Source organism: Oncorhynchus nerka, linkage group LG7 (assembly GCF_034236695.1).
Source record: "Oncorhynchus nerka isolate Pitt River linkage group LG7, Oner_Uvic_2.0, whole genome shotgun sequence".
Classification (NCBI taxonomy): domain Eukaryota; kingdom Metazoa; phylum Chordata; class Actinopteri; order Salmoniformes; family Salmonidae; genus Oncorhynchus; species Oncorhynchus nerka.
Genome location: NC_088402.1, coordinates 40,788,409 through 40,803,355, shown reverse-complemented (window position 1 = coordinate 40,803,355; position 14,947 = coordinate 40,788,409). Strand labels below are relative to the sequence as shown.

The 14,947-nt window shown below is 47.0% G+C and overlaps 1 protein-coding gene across 1 annotated transcript in view; it reads right to left on the bottom strand.

The window, feature by feature from the left end:
• Nucleotides 1-14,947, bottom strand: part of macf1a (microtubule actin crosslinking factor 1a) — a 246,088-nt gene that overhangs the window by 113,129 nt on the left and 118,012 nt on the right. The window contains 16 exon segments of the mRNA XM_065020508.1: nt 475-627; nt 3,757-3,882; nt 4,232-4,327; nt 4,585-4,689; nt 4,800-4,961; nt 5,306-5,383; nt 5,611-5,739; nt 5,835-6,129; nt 7,465-7,619; nt 7,814-7,907; nt 8,882-9,009; nt 11,119-11,214; nt 11,578-11,697; nt 11,983-12,089; nt 12,519-12,631; nt 12,734-12,900. Of these exon segments, the coding sequence (XP_064876580.1) occupies nt 475-627; nt 3,757-3,882; nt 4,232-4,327; nt 4,585-4,689; nt 4,800-4,961; nt 5,306-5,383; nt 5,611-5,739; nt 5,835-6,129; nt 7,465-7,619; nt 7,814-7,907; nt 8,882-9,009; nt 11,119-11,214; nt 11,578-11,697; nt 11,983-12,089; nt 12,519-12,631; nt 12,734-12,900 (2,124 nt within the window).

Genomic DNA, 14,947 nt, shown 5'->3' with positions numbered 1-14,947 from the left:
CAATCAACACTGGAAATGGTAAAAAACCCATGTGTGTGTGTGTGTGTGGGGGGGGGGTCACAGTTTAAATTCATGGTTGAATAACACATACTATGTTTTTTAGCTGACAAATGGACAGGATCTACATACCAATAATGGCATGGCGAAAGCAGCCAATGATGACAGCTGATTGCTTGAAAATGCCCCGTATTGGATTGCTAAGGTGTAGGTGGGGCTGAGAGGGGTTGTGCAGGGTAGAGACGGAACAGTTGGCAGAAGGATACATTTAGGTGAAGTGGGGTAAGGTGACCTGGGTCGTATTCACAAGGGCACATAACAGAAAAGGTTTTCAAAATGTCCTGCAACAGATTTTAAAAATAAAAAAATAAATATTGGACATATCCACGCAGTCCCTCCTTGTGGGCTTCTGTTTTCCTCCGTTTGGTGCCTAATGAACAGGACCCTGATATTGTCATGATAGTGTGGGTGTGGTACCTCTATCTGCCGGTAGTCACAGATGGCGCGGATGGGCGTGGTGCTTCCCAGGGTGCTCTCGGCGCTGCGGGGGAGGAGCTGCACCACCGTCTTGGCCCGGCCCACCAGGCTGGCCACAGAGCTGCGGTACTCAATCAGCTGCTCCTTCTCCTCCTGTAGGGTACAGCCATTGGTCAGTGAGGGTGTCTAGCAATCAATTAACCAATCAAATCAGTCAGTCAGTCAAATGGTAAGCTTTCGCGATACTGTATGTGATCTATAGGCATAGTCTTAAATGATAACATATCCCTTTCAAACTTCAGTCCATTTCCTATCATTTCCATACATATCGATTCCATTGAACTCCACAGTACAGCAATTTATCATGTACAGCAGGGATCTCTCTTCTCAGCTCAACAGGATAGCTATAGCGCCCAGTAGCTTAGCTTACAATCGCCAAATTGGCGACACTGGGACAGTGTTCGCAAGCTAACTCAGCACTAGCATTAGCTTCTAAGCTAGCCATTAAACATTAAAAAGGCATTAGCTTCTAAGCTAGCCATTGAACATTAAAAAGGCATTAGCTTCTAAGCTAGCCATTAAACATTAAAAAGGGCATTAGCTGAACACCTCATGGTGGCATGTAGAAATACATTCACGTGGACTAACTTCCTGACAGAAAGCTTCATTACAGTTTAACAGAGGCTCGAGGCACTGGGAGAGCTAAGGGCTAGAGTGAGTGAGGGAAGCACTAACATGCTAATAGCATTACACTTCAGAGATGAATTTCACACCGGCCAAATTAACATTGAACTAGCATTAGCAACGGGTCAGTGCTAGTAGAGGTGGACCATGAGTCAAGAGTCCAACGCGGGAAACAAAATGGCAGAGGAGAGAAACAGTCACTTCGGATACATTTTTGGTATATAGCCATTACTTATCCATTGTATTATTTGGAAGAATGAATTGTGAGTACAATGGGTCGAGGTACTGAAACTTCATTAGGTAGCGATTCACAAAGGCATTGCATCAGTCTACTATAGGGCTTTGGTGGTTGTTTTTATGGAATTCAGCGAACGAGGCATCTGTCAAAGTCTGTTTTAATCTTCCCCCAGTGAGAACACGCACACACTAGAACACACAAGGCACTGGAAATTTAATCAACCGCCCAGCGCTTAACACCCCATTTCACACCAAACACACACATGCTGGCTCAAACTCAGTGCAGTGATGTGCTCATCATTTGGTATCTTGAAATGAGGCTAGCACCCAGACGCACAAACAAACAAAAACACTCAGGATAACAGCAAAACACAGCAAAAACATCTACATGTTCAGTACCAGTCAAACGTTTGGACACACCTACTCATTCCAGGGTATTCATTTTTAAAACTATTTTCTACATTATAGAATAATTGTGAAAACATCAAACTATGAAATAACACATATGGCATATCATGTAGTAACCAAAAGAAGTGTTAGACTAATCAAAATATATTTTAGATATTTGAAATTCTTCAAAGTAGCCACCCTTTGCCTTGATGACAGCTTTGCACACACTTAGCATTCTCTCACTGAACTTTTGACTGGCACTGTATATAACCTGACCATCCATTCCCTCCTCGATATAAACCACACATTTTGTATCAATGTAACCACGTTTCCCTCTGATCTCTATGCCCAGAGAGGATATGTCCGTGGAGCCGTGCCCGCTCCCAGTGTGCCATCTGCTGTGTGTCAGGTGGGCATGGCGGTGGCAGAGTGGCCGTGCGTCACAGGGGCCGTGAATCAGCAGAGGTACACTAGAGTAGATTAGCGCTCGCTAGACTGCGACGGCCCAAAAGCAGCTGTGAGACTAGATGAGGTAGCTAAAGACTTACAGTATCAACAGCTAGCTAACGGGTACAGTATTAGCATGACATTAGCCTCATGCGACTGCTGTAGCTAACACCTGAGCCATTAGCTAGCAGCTAACGGGTACAGTATTAGCATGACATTAGCCTCATGCGACTGCTGTAGCTAACACCTGAGCCATTAGCTAGCAGCTAACGGGTACAGTATTAGCATGACATTAGCCTCATGCGACTGCTGTAGCTAACACCTGAGCCATTAGCTAGCAGCTAACGGGTACAGTATTAGCATGACATTAGCCTCATGCGACTGCTGTAGCTAACACCTGAGCCATTAGCTAGCAGCTAACGGGTACAGTATTAGCATGACATTAGCCTCATGCGACTGCTGTAGCTAACACCTGAGCCATTAGCTAGCAGTGGATACGGTTACTCAATGTGTCAGGAGTGTCAAGGTGACGTACATTTAACTGCAAAAATAATGGAATCACTTGAGTAAATGAGGGATACAAAGTATAGTGAAAGCCGGTGCTTCCACACAGGTGTGGTTCCTGAGTTAATTAAGCCATTAAAACATCCCATCGTGCTTAGGGTCATGTAGAAAAATCCTCAGTTGCCCATTATTTAGGCGACCATGGCTAGAAGAGATCTCAGTGACTTTGAAAGAGGGGTCTCAAAGAAACATAGGGGTTTTAAAGGGTGTGTGTGTGTGTGTGTGTGCATTACTATCCTTATGGGTACCAGAAATCCCCAAAAGTCCCCACAAAGACGGTAAAACAAGAAAGTCTTCCTCATGGAGACATTTTGCAGGTCCCCAACGAGGACAAAGGCTATTTTAGGCTTACAATTGGGGTTAGGGAAAAAATGATTTTGAATGGAAATATATTTTAGGTCCCCACAAGGACAGTAAAACATATGCTCTGTGTGTGTGTGTGTGTGTGTGTGTGACAGTCACCAGATTTCAATCCAATTGAATACTTATGGAAGATTCTGGGGCTTTGCCTGAGATGGCGTTTGCCACCATCAACAAAACAGCAAATGATGGACTTTCTCGTGGAAGAATGGCATCTCATCCCTTCCATAGAGCTCCAGACACTTGTAGAATGTATGATCAAGGTGCATTGAAGCTGTTGGTGGCCCAACGCCCTATTAAGACACTGTATGTTGGTGTTTCCTTTATTTTGGCAATTACCTGTAGCTTATTATCTTAAATGTGGATAAGCTATAATCATGTGCCTAAGCTTTTCACTGGCAGATACCTAAATGATTATAGCCAACTCTGTTTGGCTAAGTAGGTCACATGCAATAGCGGAGCAATTAGCAGGGATGTAGGTAATTTGCCGAGTTGGTGGAGAAATTGAGGTAAGTTTGATCCGGTTCGGTTGAACACGTTTGAGTGCGTTTGATCCAACAGCCCTAGAAGCACCATAGAGACGTGTGAATTAGAATGTACCATAGAGTCTTGCAGCAGGTCCTCCAGCTTGCCCAGCCTGCTGCTCTTGTCACAGGTGTACTGTCTCTTTATGGTGTCCTGGAGCTGACGCAGGTACGTCTCGCAGTCCCGTGCGTCACTCACAAACTGACAGGTGGCAATAAGAAGGTAAAACACAGAGATCAGAATAGGAGTTTATATATATAATCCACCCACAGCTGCCCGAGATATCTCACATTTAATCTAGTATTAAAGCGCTTTTGAAGATAAAATAGCTTTAAACTCCCAATTAAAGGCGAGTCAAAACATAGATGGGTAGTAAATAGACAAACTAAATGTAGGCAAATAAAGTGCATATCATTTCTTGATCTTTTAAGATGCCGTCTACGTGAAAACCAACAAACAATTGGCATCGTAAAGGACCAGATGGATATTACAGGTATCATTTATAATGTGTAAAAGGGACGTGGGCCAAGCTTTGCTCAAACCTCCTAACCTGGAAGTAGGCAGTATTGTCTTTGAGATGCTGCTCCACACACACACACAGCTGGCGTACCCACTGCCACTGGGTCTGCAGCGCTGCACTGTACGCCTGGGGAAATGGAAGGGCACACGGGGGGTTAGTCTAGTCCATGTGTTGCTTCCAGTAGACGTATTTCTCAAGCTCCTTATTTGAATCACACTCAAGCTCCACAGCCCAAACATTAGGTACAAAATATACTGACAATCTTATTTTCAGGGAAACATCGATTGCACCGCTGTTTCTAATGACAAGTACTGTAGATGGAAAGCCAATACTTTGAAAGGCCAATGAACGGCTGTAATGGCTTTGTTGCTAGGCAACCTCACCTCCACTGTCTGTTTGGCCGGGTGGTTCTCCTGACAGAGCCGGTCGGCCGTTTCCTGCAGCGAGTGCATCACTTCCTGTTTCTCCTCCAGCTCTGACCTCATTTCCTGAGAGAGGATGACAGAGCATTCAGAAGAGCACCCAGGGGAATATCTGTGTCAAACTGTACCAAGAAATGTGTATTCTCTGTGTGTGTGTGTGTGTGGTGTCCACTCACGGCGTATAGATCTCTCTTGGCGTTGACGTTGGTGTTGTTGTGGCTCCAGTCGTAGGCCAGTTCCTCCTCTTCTCGCTCATTGAGCCAGATCAGCTCCTCTGTACAGCGACACACAAACGCATGCAGGCTCTCCAGGCAGCGCATACGCCACGATGAGTTTTCCTGTGAAGACAGGATGGGATGAAGTAATGTTCTTAGGCATTAGCGCTAAACGTTTACGAGGAGTTTGAGGTTATTTCAGAGGCAAACACACTCTCTTCAGGGCTGATCAAGGGGCTATGTGGTAGAAGCAGGTGCTTCTGAAGGCCACACTCTGTCTGGCTTAACACTCGCTAGCTTCTCTGAGCCTTTAGCTAGCTCATTCACACCCTGATGGGATTAACTGAGAATGTGGGCAGACTGGGATACAATGGAGTGCACACCAGCACACCCTACATACCAGAGACACACGCACACACAGCCCCACGGGCACACATTCACAGAGGAAAACAGCCCTCCCCACTCACCAGTAGTTTGCAGTACTGCTGCTCCAGCTTGGCCAGAGTGTCAGAATAATTGCTTCTGAAGTTACGAGAGACTTTCGTCTGAGGATAAAGAGATCACAACGGCTTAATAAAACGGTCATCGGTCTTCTTCCTAGGTTTGGGAGTGTCATGCTGTTATGGACTGCATATTCACAGGTCTTCTCAGTGCATGTTCGTTTGTACTTACAGTATACGTATTAGCATGTACAGTGGATCTTGAAGTGTCTGTTTTAGAATGTGTTAGTGTGCGCGTGTGTGTGTATGTATGTTTTCATGTGTGTGTGCACCTCGTAGTTGCGGGCCTCCTTCAGGCTGTGCAGTAGCTCCTCCACGGCAGTGTGGATGTTCTGGTGGTCCTGGAGGTTCTGCTCTACGGAGGGCAGGTCCGCCCCCGACTCTGCACGCTCCAGCATGTCCTAACACACATACATAATCAGTTAATCTCATGCATCCCTTTTCCCCTCCCTCCCTCCCTCTCTCCCTCCATCTACCTACACCCCTTCTTTCTTACCTGTGTCTCCTCCACCCATCCCAGGAGCTCATAGACGAACCGGAGACTCCCCTCGTCCTCTGAGGATGACATGGCCACCAGCTGAGAGCGGGACATGGGTCTCCTGAGCAGGGCTGCCCCCATCACCCCCACTGCCCCCAGTAGGGTCTGGGCCCCAGTGGACAGGGAGAGACCACTGTCGCTCCCCCGCGGGGCTGTCCGGTCTCCCCCCGTCACCGGGGAGAAGTGACCCTTCCTGTAGACGCTGGAGCACTGGAGCCGGAGAGAGACCAGCTCCTCGTGGAGACAGGACACTCTGTGCAGGAGGGGAACAAATGTGTTAAAATCCCCCCCAAAAGACAAGGGAGAAAAAAAAGGGACACCTTTTTCTTGTGACACACAAAATACACAAAAACAGTCAACCTCCTCTTCAGAAGACAACCAGAAGTGAATTAGGACCTCCACTGTTGCTCCACAAAACATCTGCTTTCTCATAACACAGTACTGTTGTGGTGTCACATTTACACCACTGATGCTCGTGGTTCATACAGTATAAACAAGCCTAACAATATATACACTACCATTTTTGGTCCATTAAAACATGAAATTGATCAGAAATACAGTGTAGACATTGTTAATGTTGTAAATGACTATTGTAGCTGGAAACAGCTGGTTTTAATGGAATATCTACGTAGGCCTACAGAGGACAATTATCAGCAACCATCACTCCTGTGTTCCAATGGCACGTTGTGTTAGCTGATCCAAGTTTATCATTTCAAAAGGCTAATTGATCATTAGAAAACCCTTTTGCCATTATGTTAGCACAGCTGAAAGCTGTTGTTCTGATTAAAGAAGCAATAAAACTGGCCTTCTTTGGGCTAGTTGAGTATCTGGAGCATCAGCATTTGTGGGTTCGATTACAGGCTCAAAATGGCCAGAAACAAAGAACTTTCTTCTGAAACTCATCAGTCTATTCTTGTTCTGAGAAATGATGTCTATTCCATGCGAGAAATTGCCAAGGTACTGAAGATCTCGTACAACGCTGTGTACTACTCCCTTCACAGAATAGAGCAAACTGTCTCTAACCAGAATAGAAAGAGGAGTGGGAGGCCCCGGTGCACAACAGTGTCTAGTTTGAGAAACAGATGCCTCACAAGCCCTCAAATGGCAGCTTCATTAAATAGTACCAAGTCTCAACGTCAACAGTGAAGAGGCTTGCCTTCGGGGCAGAGTTCCTCTGTCCAGTGTCTGTGTTATCTTGCCCATCTTAATCTTTTCTTTTCATTGGCCAGTCTGAGATATGGCTTTTTCTTTGCAACTCTGCCTAGAAGGCCAGCATCCCGGAGTCGCCTCTTCACTGTTGACGTTGAGACTGGTGTTTGCTTTGCTTTCAAAAACAAGGACATTTCTATGTGACCCCAAACTTTTGAACGGAAGTGTATATATATTTTTTCAAAGTTATGCCATTTAGCAGACAATTTTATCCAAAGCGACTTACGGTCATGCGTGCATACACTTCACGTACGGGTGGCCGCAGCGGGAATCAAACAAACTATCCTAGCGTTGCAAGCACCACGCTCTACCAACAGAGCTACACAGCATAACCAAGCCTCATTTTCTGTCCGTACACACTCCCTCTCCCTCCACTGACCTGAAGGCGAGCTGCTCCACCTGGTAGTACTTCTGGTCCCTGAGGACATGGAGGTCCACGTTGAGCCGTCTGATCAGAACCTCACAGTCCTGCAGGTACAAGCCCAGCTCCCTCTCACAACGCACCGCCTCGCCACTTTCCACCCGGGACATGTCCTGACGGAGGAGCGAGAAGACATGGTGGGGAAAAGAGAGGACGAATAGGAGGGACGGGGAAGAAATTAGTAAGACACAGCACACCACAGTGAAAGAGGCACATCGTGCCTATACAGTGGAAGTACAAAAACGTCAGAGAAGCAAGTCCTCATTGAAAGAGAGAGAGAGAGAGAAACAGGGACAGCATCACTCACGGCCTGCAGTGTGTTCTTGGCCAGGGTGAGTTTCTCCTCACAGTCCAGGGCCATGTTCTGGATCTTATTGGCCATCTGCAGCAATAACTCCAGTCTGGAAGGAGACGCACAGTATCAGCACAGTGTCACAGAGTGTCAACAAAGCTCGAAACACTTTTTTTTACGTCCGAAAGTGCATCCTATTTACTATACAGCGCACTACTTTTGACCAGGCCCTGGTTAAACGTAGTGCACTACATAGGAAATAGGGTGCCATTTCGTACGCAGCCAGTGTCTAAGGAATGTGTTTACTGTACAACCATAACAAACTAAAAACATCTACCAGGTAATCAAGTTAGGCCTATTGAGGTTTAAGACTAAATTGCTGAAGTATCAAGACAAGGACGACATTTCCACAATACAACCAGAGTACAGACCCGTGCAAATTAAATCAGTGTGAAAATGCCGGATGATAATGAGACCTGTGCTCGAGCACCATGAAAATGTCACCGTAAGTGATGTCGGTAATAAAGTGTCGGGGTTCGGGTTAGTGTGCTCCACAGTGAGCCACAGGGCCTTGTCTTTACATAACTACTGGTATAAACAAACTCTAGCTCTCAAATAACTAAATCAGGGTTAACGATTCTGCCGATTGGGGGAACGGCACCACTGCCCCCCCCACCGTTTTTTAAATGTTTTAAACCCTCAACATATTATGCTCTTTTATTGCGTGTGCAATGACGTCAGAGGAGAAGAAAGTGTTTGTTGTTTGCAGTAACTTATGTTGTTGTTCTAAAACTGCAGACAGACTTGGCTGTTTCACCATTAAGGATTCCAGCTTTAAGGTTCTGGTTAGTTATAGTGTTACGTATGTCTCAGCTGCTGACCTCTCCACAGAGAGCTGCAGGGCCTTCTCTCTCTATAGCTACTGATATAAACACACTGAAACACTAGCAGCAGTAGTAAGGGTTAAGGTCAGGGTCATGACCTCTCCACAGAGAGCTGCAGGGCCTTCTCTCTCTATAGCTACTGATATAAACCAACTGAAACACTAGCAGCGGTAGTAAGGGTTAAGGTCAGGGTCATGACCTCTCCACAGCGGGCCGCAGGGCCTTCTCTCTCTCCAGCATCTCCAGGATCAGCTTGCCCCACTCCTCCTCCAGGTCGTTGGGGTGCAGGCCCAGGGGCAGCTTGATGCGCCCAAACTCCATCCATACCTGGGGAACACAAACATGCACATCATTTTAACTTCTATAACACATACAGTGCATTCAGAAAGTATTCAGACCCCTTCATTTCTCCCACATTATGTTACAGCCTTATTCTAAAATGGATTCAATAGTTTTTCCTCCTCAATCTACCCACAATACCCCATACTGACGAAACAAAAACAGGTTTACAGCCTCAAGTCTTCTTGGGTATGACGCTACAACCTTGACCCACCTGTATTTGGGGAGTTTGCAGATCCTCTCAAGCCCTGTCAGATTGGATGGGGAGCGTCGCTGCACAGCTATTTTTTTAGGTCTTTCCAGAGATGTTCGATCAGGTTCAAGTCCAGGCTCTGGCTGGGCCACTCAAGGACATTCAGAGACTTGTCCCAAAGCCACTCCTGGGTTGTCTTGGCTGTGTTGTTGTCCTGTTGGAAGGTGAACCTTCGCCCCCGTCTGAGGTCCTGAGTGCTCTGGAGCAGGTTTTCATCAAGGATCTCTTTACTCTGTTCTTCTTTCCCTGAATCCTGACTAGTCTCCCAGTCCCTGCTGCTGAAAAACATCCCCACAGCATGATGCTGCCACCACCATGATTCATCGTAGGGATGGTGCCAGGTTTCTTCCAGACGTGATGCTTGGCATTCAGGCTAAATAATTACATCTTGGTTTCATCAGACCAGATAATCTTGTTTCTCATGGTCGGAGTCCTTTAGGCGCCCCTTGGCAAACTCTAACGGGCTGTCATGTGCCTTTTACTGAGGAGTGGCTTCCATCTGGCCACTCTACCATAAAGGCCTAATTGGTGGAGTGCTGCAGAGATGGTTCTCCTTCTAGAAGGTTCTCCCTCTACAGTGGAACTCTGGAGCTCTGTCAGAGTGACCATTAGGTTCTTGGTCACCTCACCTTCCTGACCAAGGTCCTACTCCCCAGATTGCGGCAAGCTCTAGGAAAAATCTTGATGGTTCCAAACTTCTTCGATTTAAGAATGATGGTTCTTGGGGACCTTCAATGCTGCAGAAATCCTTAAGTATCCTTCCCCAGATCTGTGCCTCAACACAATCCTGTTTCTGAGCTCTACGGACAATTCCTTCGACAGCATGGTTTGGTTTTTGCTCTGACATGCACAGTCAACTGTGGGCCCTTACATACACAGGTGTGCGCCTTTCCAAATCATGTCCAATCAATTGAATTGACCACAGGTGGACTCCAATCAAGTTGTAGAACCATCTCAAGGATGATCAATAGAAACAGGATGCACCTGAGCTCAATTTCGAGTCTCATTGCAAAGGGTCTGAATAATTATGTAAATAAGATATATTTTTTAAATACATTTGCAGAAATGCCTATTTATTGATTTAATACATTTTATAATAAGGCTGTAACGTAAAACAAAATGTGGAAAACGGACACAAATCTCTTCGAGGTCTTGAAGTATAAATGTTTGGGATGCGGGGTTGTGAGTCATCATGAGTCATTGATCAGGAGTGTCAGGAGGACGGTGGTGACATTGGGAAAGTAGAACAGAGGGGAAATGAAAGAGGATTTGATAGGAGGAATTATAGTTTGTTGTCTCAAGGCAGTGGCATGGGGTTGAAATGGCCTAGTGCAGAGAACAGGGTGTTCGATCTCACACACACACACACACACACACACACACACACACACACACACACACACACACACACACACAATGGACTCATGATGCACAGTGTGGTCCCGCTCGTGGTGGCAGAAACCAGGTCACCTCTTCAAATCCTTTTATTTCTCGCTCTCCATCTATCTCTCCATGTTTCTCTCTCTTTTGTCGGTCATTGAGTTTATGGGTTTCAGTTTTCTACAAGACTAAGGCCAGCCAAATATGCCATAATATGATATGTTGTTGAAAATGAGGCTGTGTCCTCACGGGTAATGATAGTATCTGCCTGGGTATGTCGTTCAGTCTCTCGGATGGTAAATCGCTGTTTACCATCGATGTAGGTTTGCGGTTTCTGCTGACATTTTACAGAGCTTGTCGTTATCGAGTCTCAATAGGTTTTAGAAATCAAAAGTCTCTCGCTTCCTCCCTCCCTCCCCCTCCCTCCCTCCCTCCATCCATCCATCCATCCATCCATCGCCTACCTCCAGCAGTTTGTAGAGGTGTTCAACACCGCTCTTCTCCAGCTCCTTGGCAGGGATCTCCGTCTCTTTGAAATGGACGTACTCATTGTAAAGTGCCTGTGGGACAGTGACAGGGTGTTGACAAAAGGCTAGATGTCAATAATAGACTGTCTTTATGAATGACCCGTATTCATAAAGCATCTCAGAGTCATAATGCCCCCACCCCCCCATCTATATAATCATATTCATGATTATCTAAATCGCTGAACTGATCCTAGATCAGCATCTCCTATTCGGAGATGCTTTATAAACATTTATTTTTCATCTTTACCCACATCCTGTCCCCCCCCTCTCCCTCATCCCCTTACTGCCTCCCTCTCTTTCTACCCATCCTTCCTTCCTCTTCTTCCATTCTTCCTATTTTATTCTCTCCTCTCCATCACCGGACTCCCTTTCTTGACCCTTTCCCTCCCTCTTCACCTTGAGCTCCACAGGGTCCAGTGGGAAGTTCTTGTTGGCCATGAGGGCCGTGTGCTGCCGGCTCCACTGGCGCAGCATGGAGAAACGAGACTGGTACTCTGCCCAGCGGTGGTCCACCTCCTGATGGCGAGAGAGAGAGAGAGAAAGAGGGAAGGAGGAAAGGGAGAGGAGAAAGAGAACGAGAGAGAGGGATTGGGTCATTGACAGTCAGCTATCAATATACTTCAGTGGCAGACTGCGATCAATGGAGTCCATTATTGGCTCCACAGCTATGGCAACATGATGTCCCTTGAGCAGGCATGCCAACAAGACTACAGATATTCATTCCAAATACATTCGTTCACACAGACTGACCAACTGTACATTAATACAAGCTAATGTTAATTAGAGAAAAGTAGAACATACGTGTGCTGCGATGCCCTCTCCTCCCTCTGGGATCTTGGGGAAGGCATCGTAGATGGAGGAGACGTATGTGATGACCGACTTCTCATCTGGAGACGGAACGTCCACATCTAGAGAGACAGACACCGAGAGAGAGACAGAGAGAGACAGAGGAGGAGATGGGGAGATGAAAGGGCGAGAGGAAAGGTCAACACGATATAAACGGTAGAGAGAGGCAGACCAACAGAACAAAGAGGCACACAGACAGTATCATGATGTAAACTACTCTCATGATACACTGTAGAACAGCCGGAGGCTAGAAGTACGCAGGCAGACGGACAGAGACGCAGGCAGACGGACAGAGACGCAGGCAGCCGGACAGAGACGCAGGCAGACGGACAGAGACGCAGGCAGCCGGACAGAGACGCAGGCAGCCGGACAGAGACGCAGGCAGCCGGACAGAGACGCAGGCAGCCGGACAGAGACGCAGGCAGCCGGACAGAGACAGGCAGGCAGACAAAGACAGGCAGGCAGACAAAGACAGGCAGGCAGACGGTTACCTTCAGCGTCCAGTAGTCTGGTCACCCCTAGCGACTCGGCGATCTCAAAGGCCTGCTCCAGGTTGTCAAGGTTACTCTGCTGAGCAACCACCTCCATGTCAATCAGATCTGGCCTGGAGACCATCAGAGAGGGAGACGGGGGGGGGGTCAGAACTGAAAGTTTGTGTGTGTGTGTGTGTGTCTGCATGCATCTCAGTGGGTGATTGTGTGTGTACCTGAATCGGTGGAGCAGGGCGTTGAACATGCGCCCGTCGCTCCAGGAGGAGGAGAAGTTGGTACAGCGGAGGCCAGGCCAGCCCTCGGAGGCCTTCTGGCTCCATAACAACAGCTTCTCCTTAGCTGTCAGGTCCCCAGACTCACCGCTCACATAGATCTCGGAGATCTGGAACACAGAGAGGATATGGTTCATACAGGAAACACTCATTATACACACACACACACACACACACACACTCCCCGCTCACATCAACGTCAGATCAGGAGAGACCAGAGGAGAGGTGAGGGTTAATGAATATGGGATGACTTTGCTTGGATCCATCCACAAGTATTGGTAGAAGGTTCCAAATATGAGCCATTTGATGGTCACAGGATGCCTGCTCTTACTGTGTAATCATGGCAAGGAAAAAACATGTGATATGAAAGCCACAACTGCTGGCGGAGATGCACACCCCTTTTCCCCTTTAGGGGCAGACATTCATTACAGACGACATTCCCCTCTCATTTTCATGACATTGTCCTACTACCAGACTGCAACCCACAGTGGGCATTCATTACACTGTTTCAAAACATATCTCTAGTGTCATGACAAACTAATGAACAATCGCTTGTACCCATATTTCACACAGGCCCACGCACACACGGATGTACGCGACATGCAAACATACACACACACATGCAAACATACACACACACACACACACACGGTGAGTCAGCAGAATTGTATCAACGTGCTAGTGTTCTATTCACTTTGATTCAACTTGTCATCTTTGTTCCCATCCGTAATCTTCTCTGTGCTTTAACCAATAGGCCTTAAGCCCGAGCCAATGTTCTTTTCTCTTTCGGTCTCTTGTTATTCTGGCCAGCTCATTAACTTGTTTTCTCACCACAATCTCCCCCTCTCCCTCCTCCACTTGTTCATTCCTTCATCCATCTACCCTCCCCCCCCTCCTCCTCGTTCGGCCTCCTTCCAGCCCACCCCTTCTATCTCTGTCACTTCGGCTTTTCTCCTCATTTGATCTGTTCTTCCACAGACACTGCCTTGTTTTGAACCGTTGGTCTCTCCTTCGCATCAATCTGCTGCTTCACTCCTCTTTTCATCCCTCTCTTCTCTTTTTGAGGTCAAAGCGCTTATAACCTACTTAAGCCAACCGTCCTCCATCCCACCCGCTTCCCTTTCTTCTCTACACTCGTCTTTCTTTCTTTAATCTGTTCATCGTGACAAAGGGGGGCTGTTGTAGGTGCAGTATCTGGCAGTGCCTGGGTTCTTGTCATCAGTATTCCTCAGTCATCCCTTTTTCTCACTTCCCGTCTTCCCCTCCCTCCCTCCCTCCCGCCGTCAGTCTGTCTGTCTCGAGTGCTAATATAGAACAGAATGAAAGTCCAGTGAGTGCCAGGAGACTGCAGCAACAACCAAAAGAGAAGGAGAGAGAGAGGGGGGGGGGAGCGAGGGAGAGGAGGAATGGCATGCAAACGAGAGAGAGAGGGAGAGCAAAACCAGGCCTGAGTAAACTAATAAGGCAAAACATGCACATGACGTGCACATACAGTACAGACTGCACACACCGACGGCAAACACGCAGACAGACACACACCGACGGCAAACACGCAGACAGACACACACACCGTGTGTGTACCCCCAAAACACAGCTCCTCCGTGACGTGAGCCTTTTATAGTAAAGATGATTAAGGCACGGACATCCAACTACAGGGTCACTCCATCAACTTGACTCTGGCCCTGAGCCCTTCAGTGACTGGCAATAAACGATAAACGAGTCAAGCACAGCCTCACTCTACCATTCGACCCCCAGGTACTGTACTATGTAGCTCAGTTCCGTCCCCCCCCTGCAACCCATAACCTGTTTAGAATACTGCAGCTGGTGATTGGACCGGATACGACATACTGCATGTTTGCACTGGTCAATTGAAATAGTCATACATAATTACCACCTTCGCATGGACATGTTTATCATAAATTCTGATTATGAGCAATACGGTTGTTTTGGGTAACATACGGTAGCGATTTTACACTACCAAAACAGGGCACCTGGTGTCAATTATCCGGTGACATCGGGCTTAAATCAGACACTACCAAACACTAACAGACAGACAGCTACACCATAACACACGCGAGCAGCCAGAGGCCTGTATTTCATATACCTTTGACTATTGGATGTTCTTATAGGCACTATAGTATTGCCAGCCTAATCTCA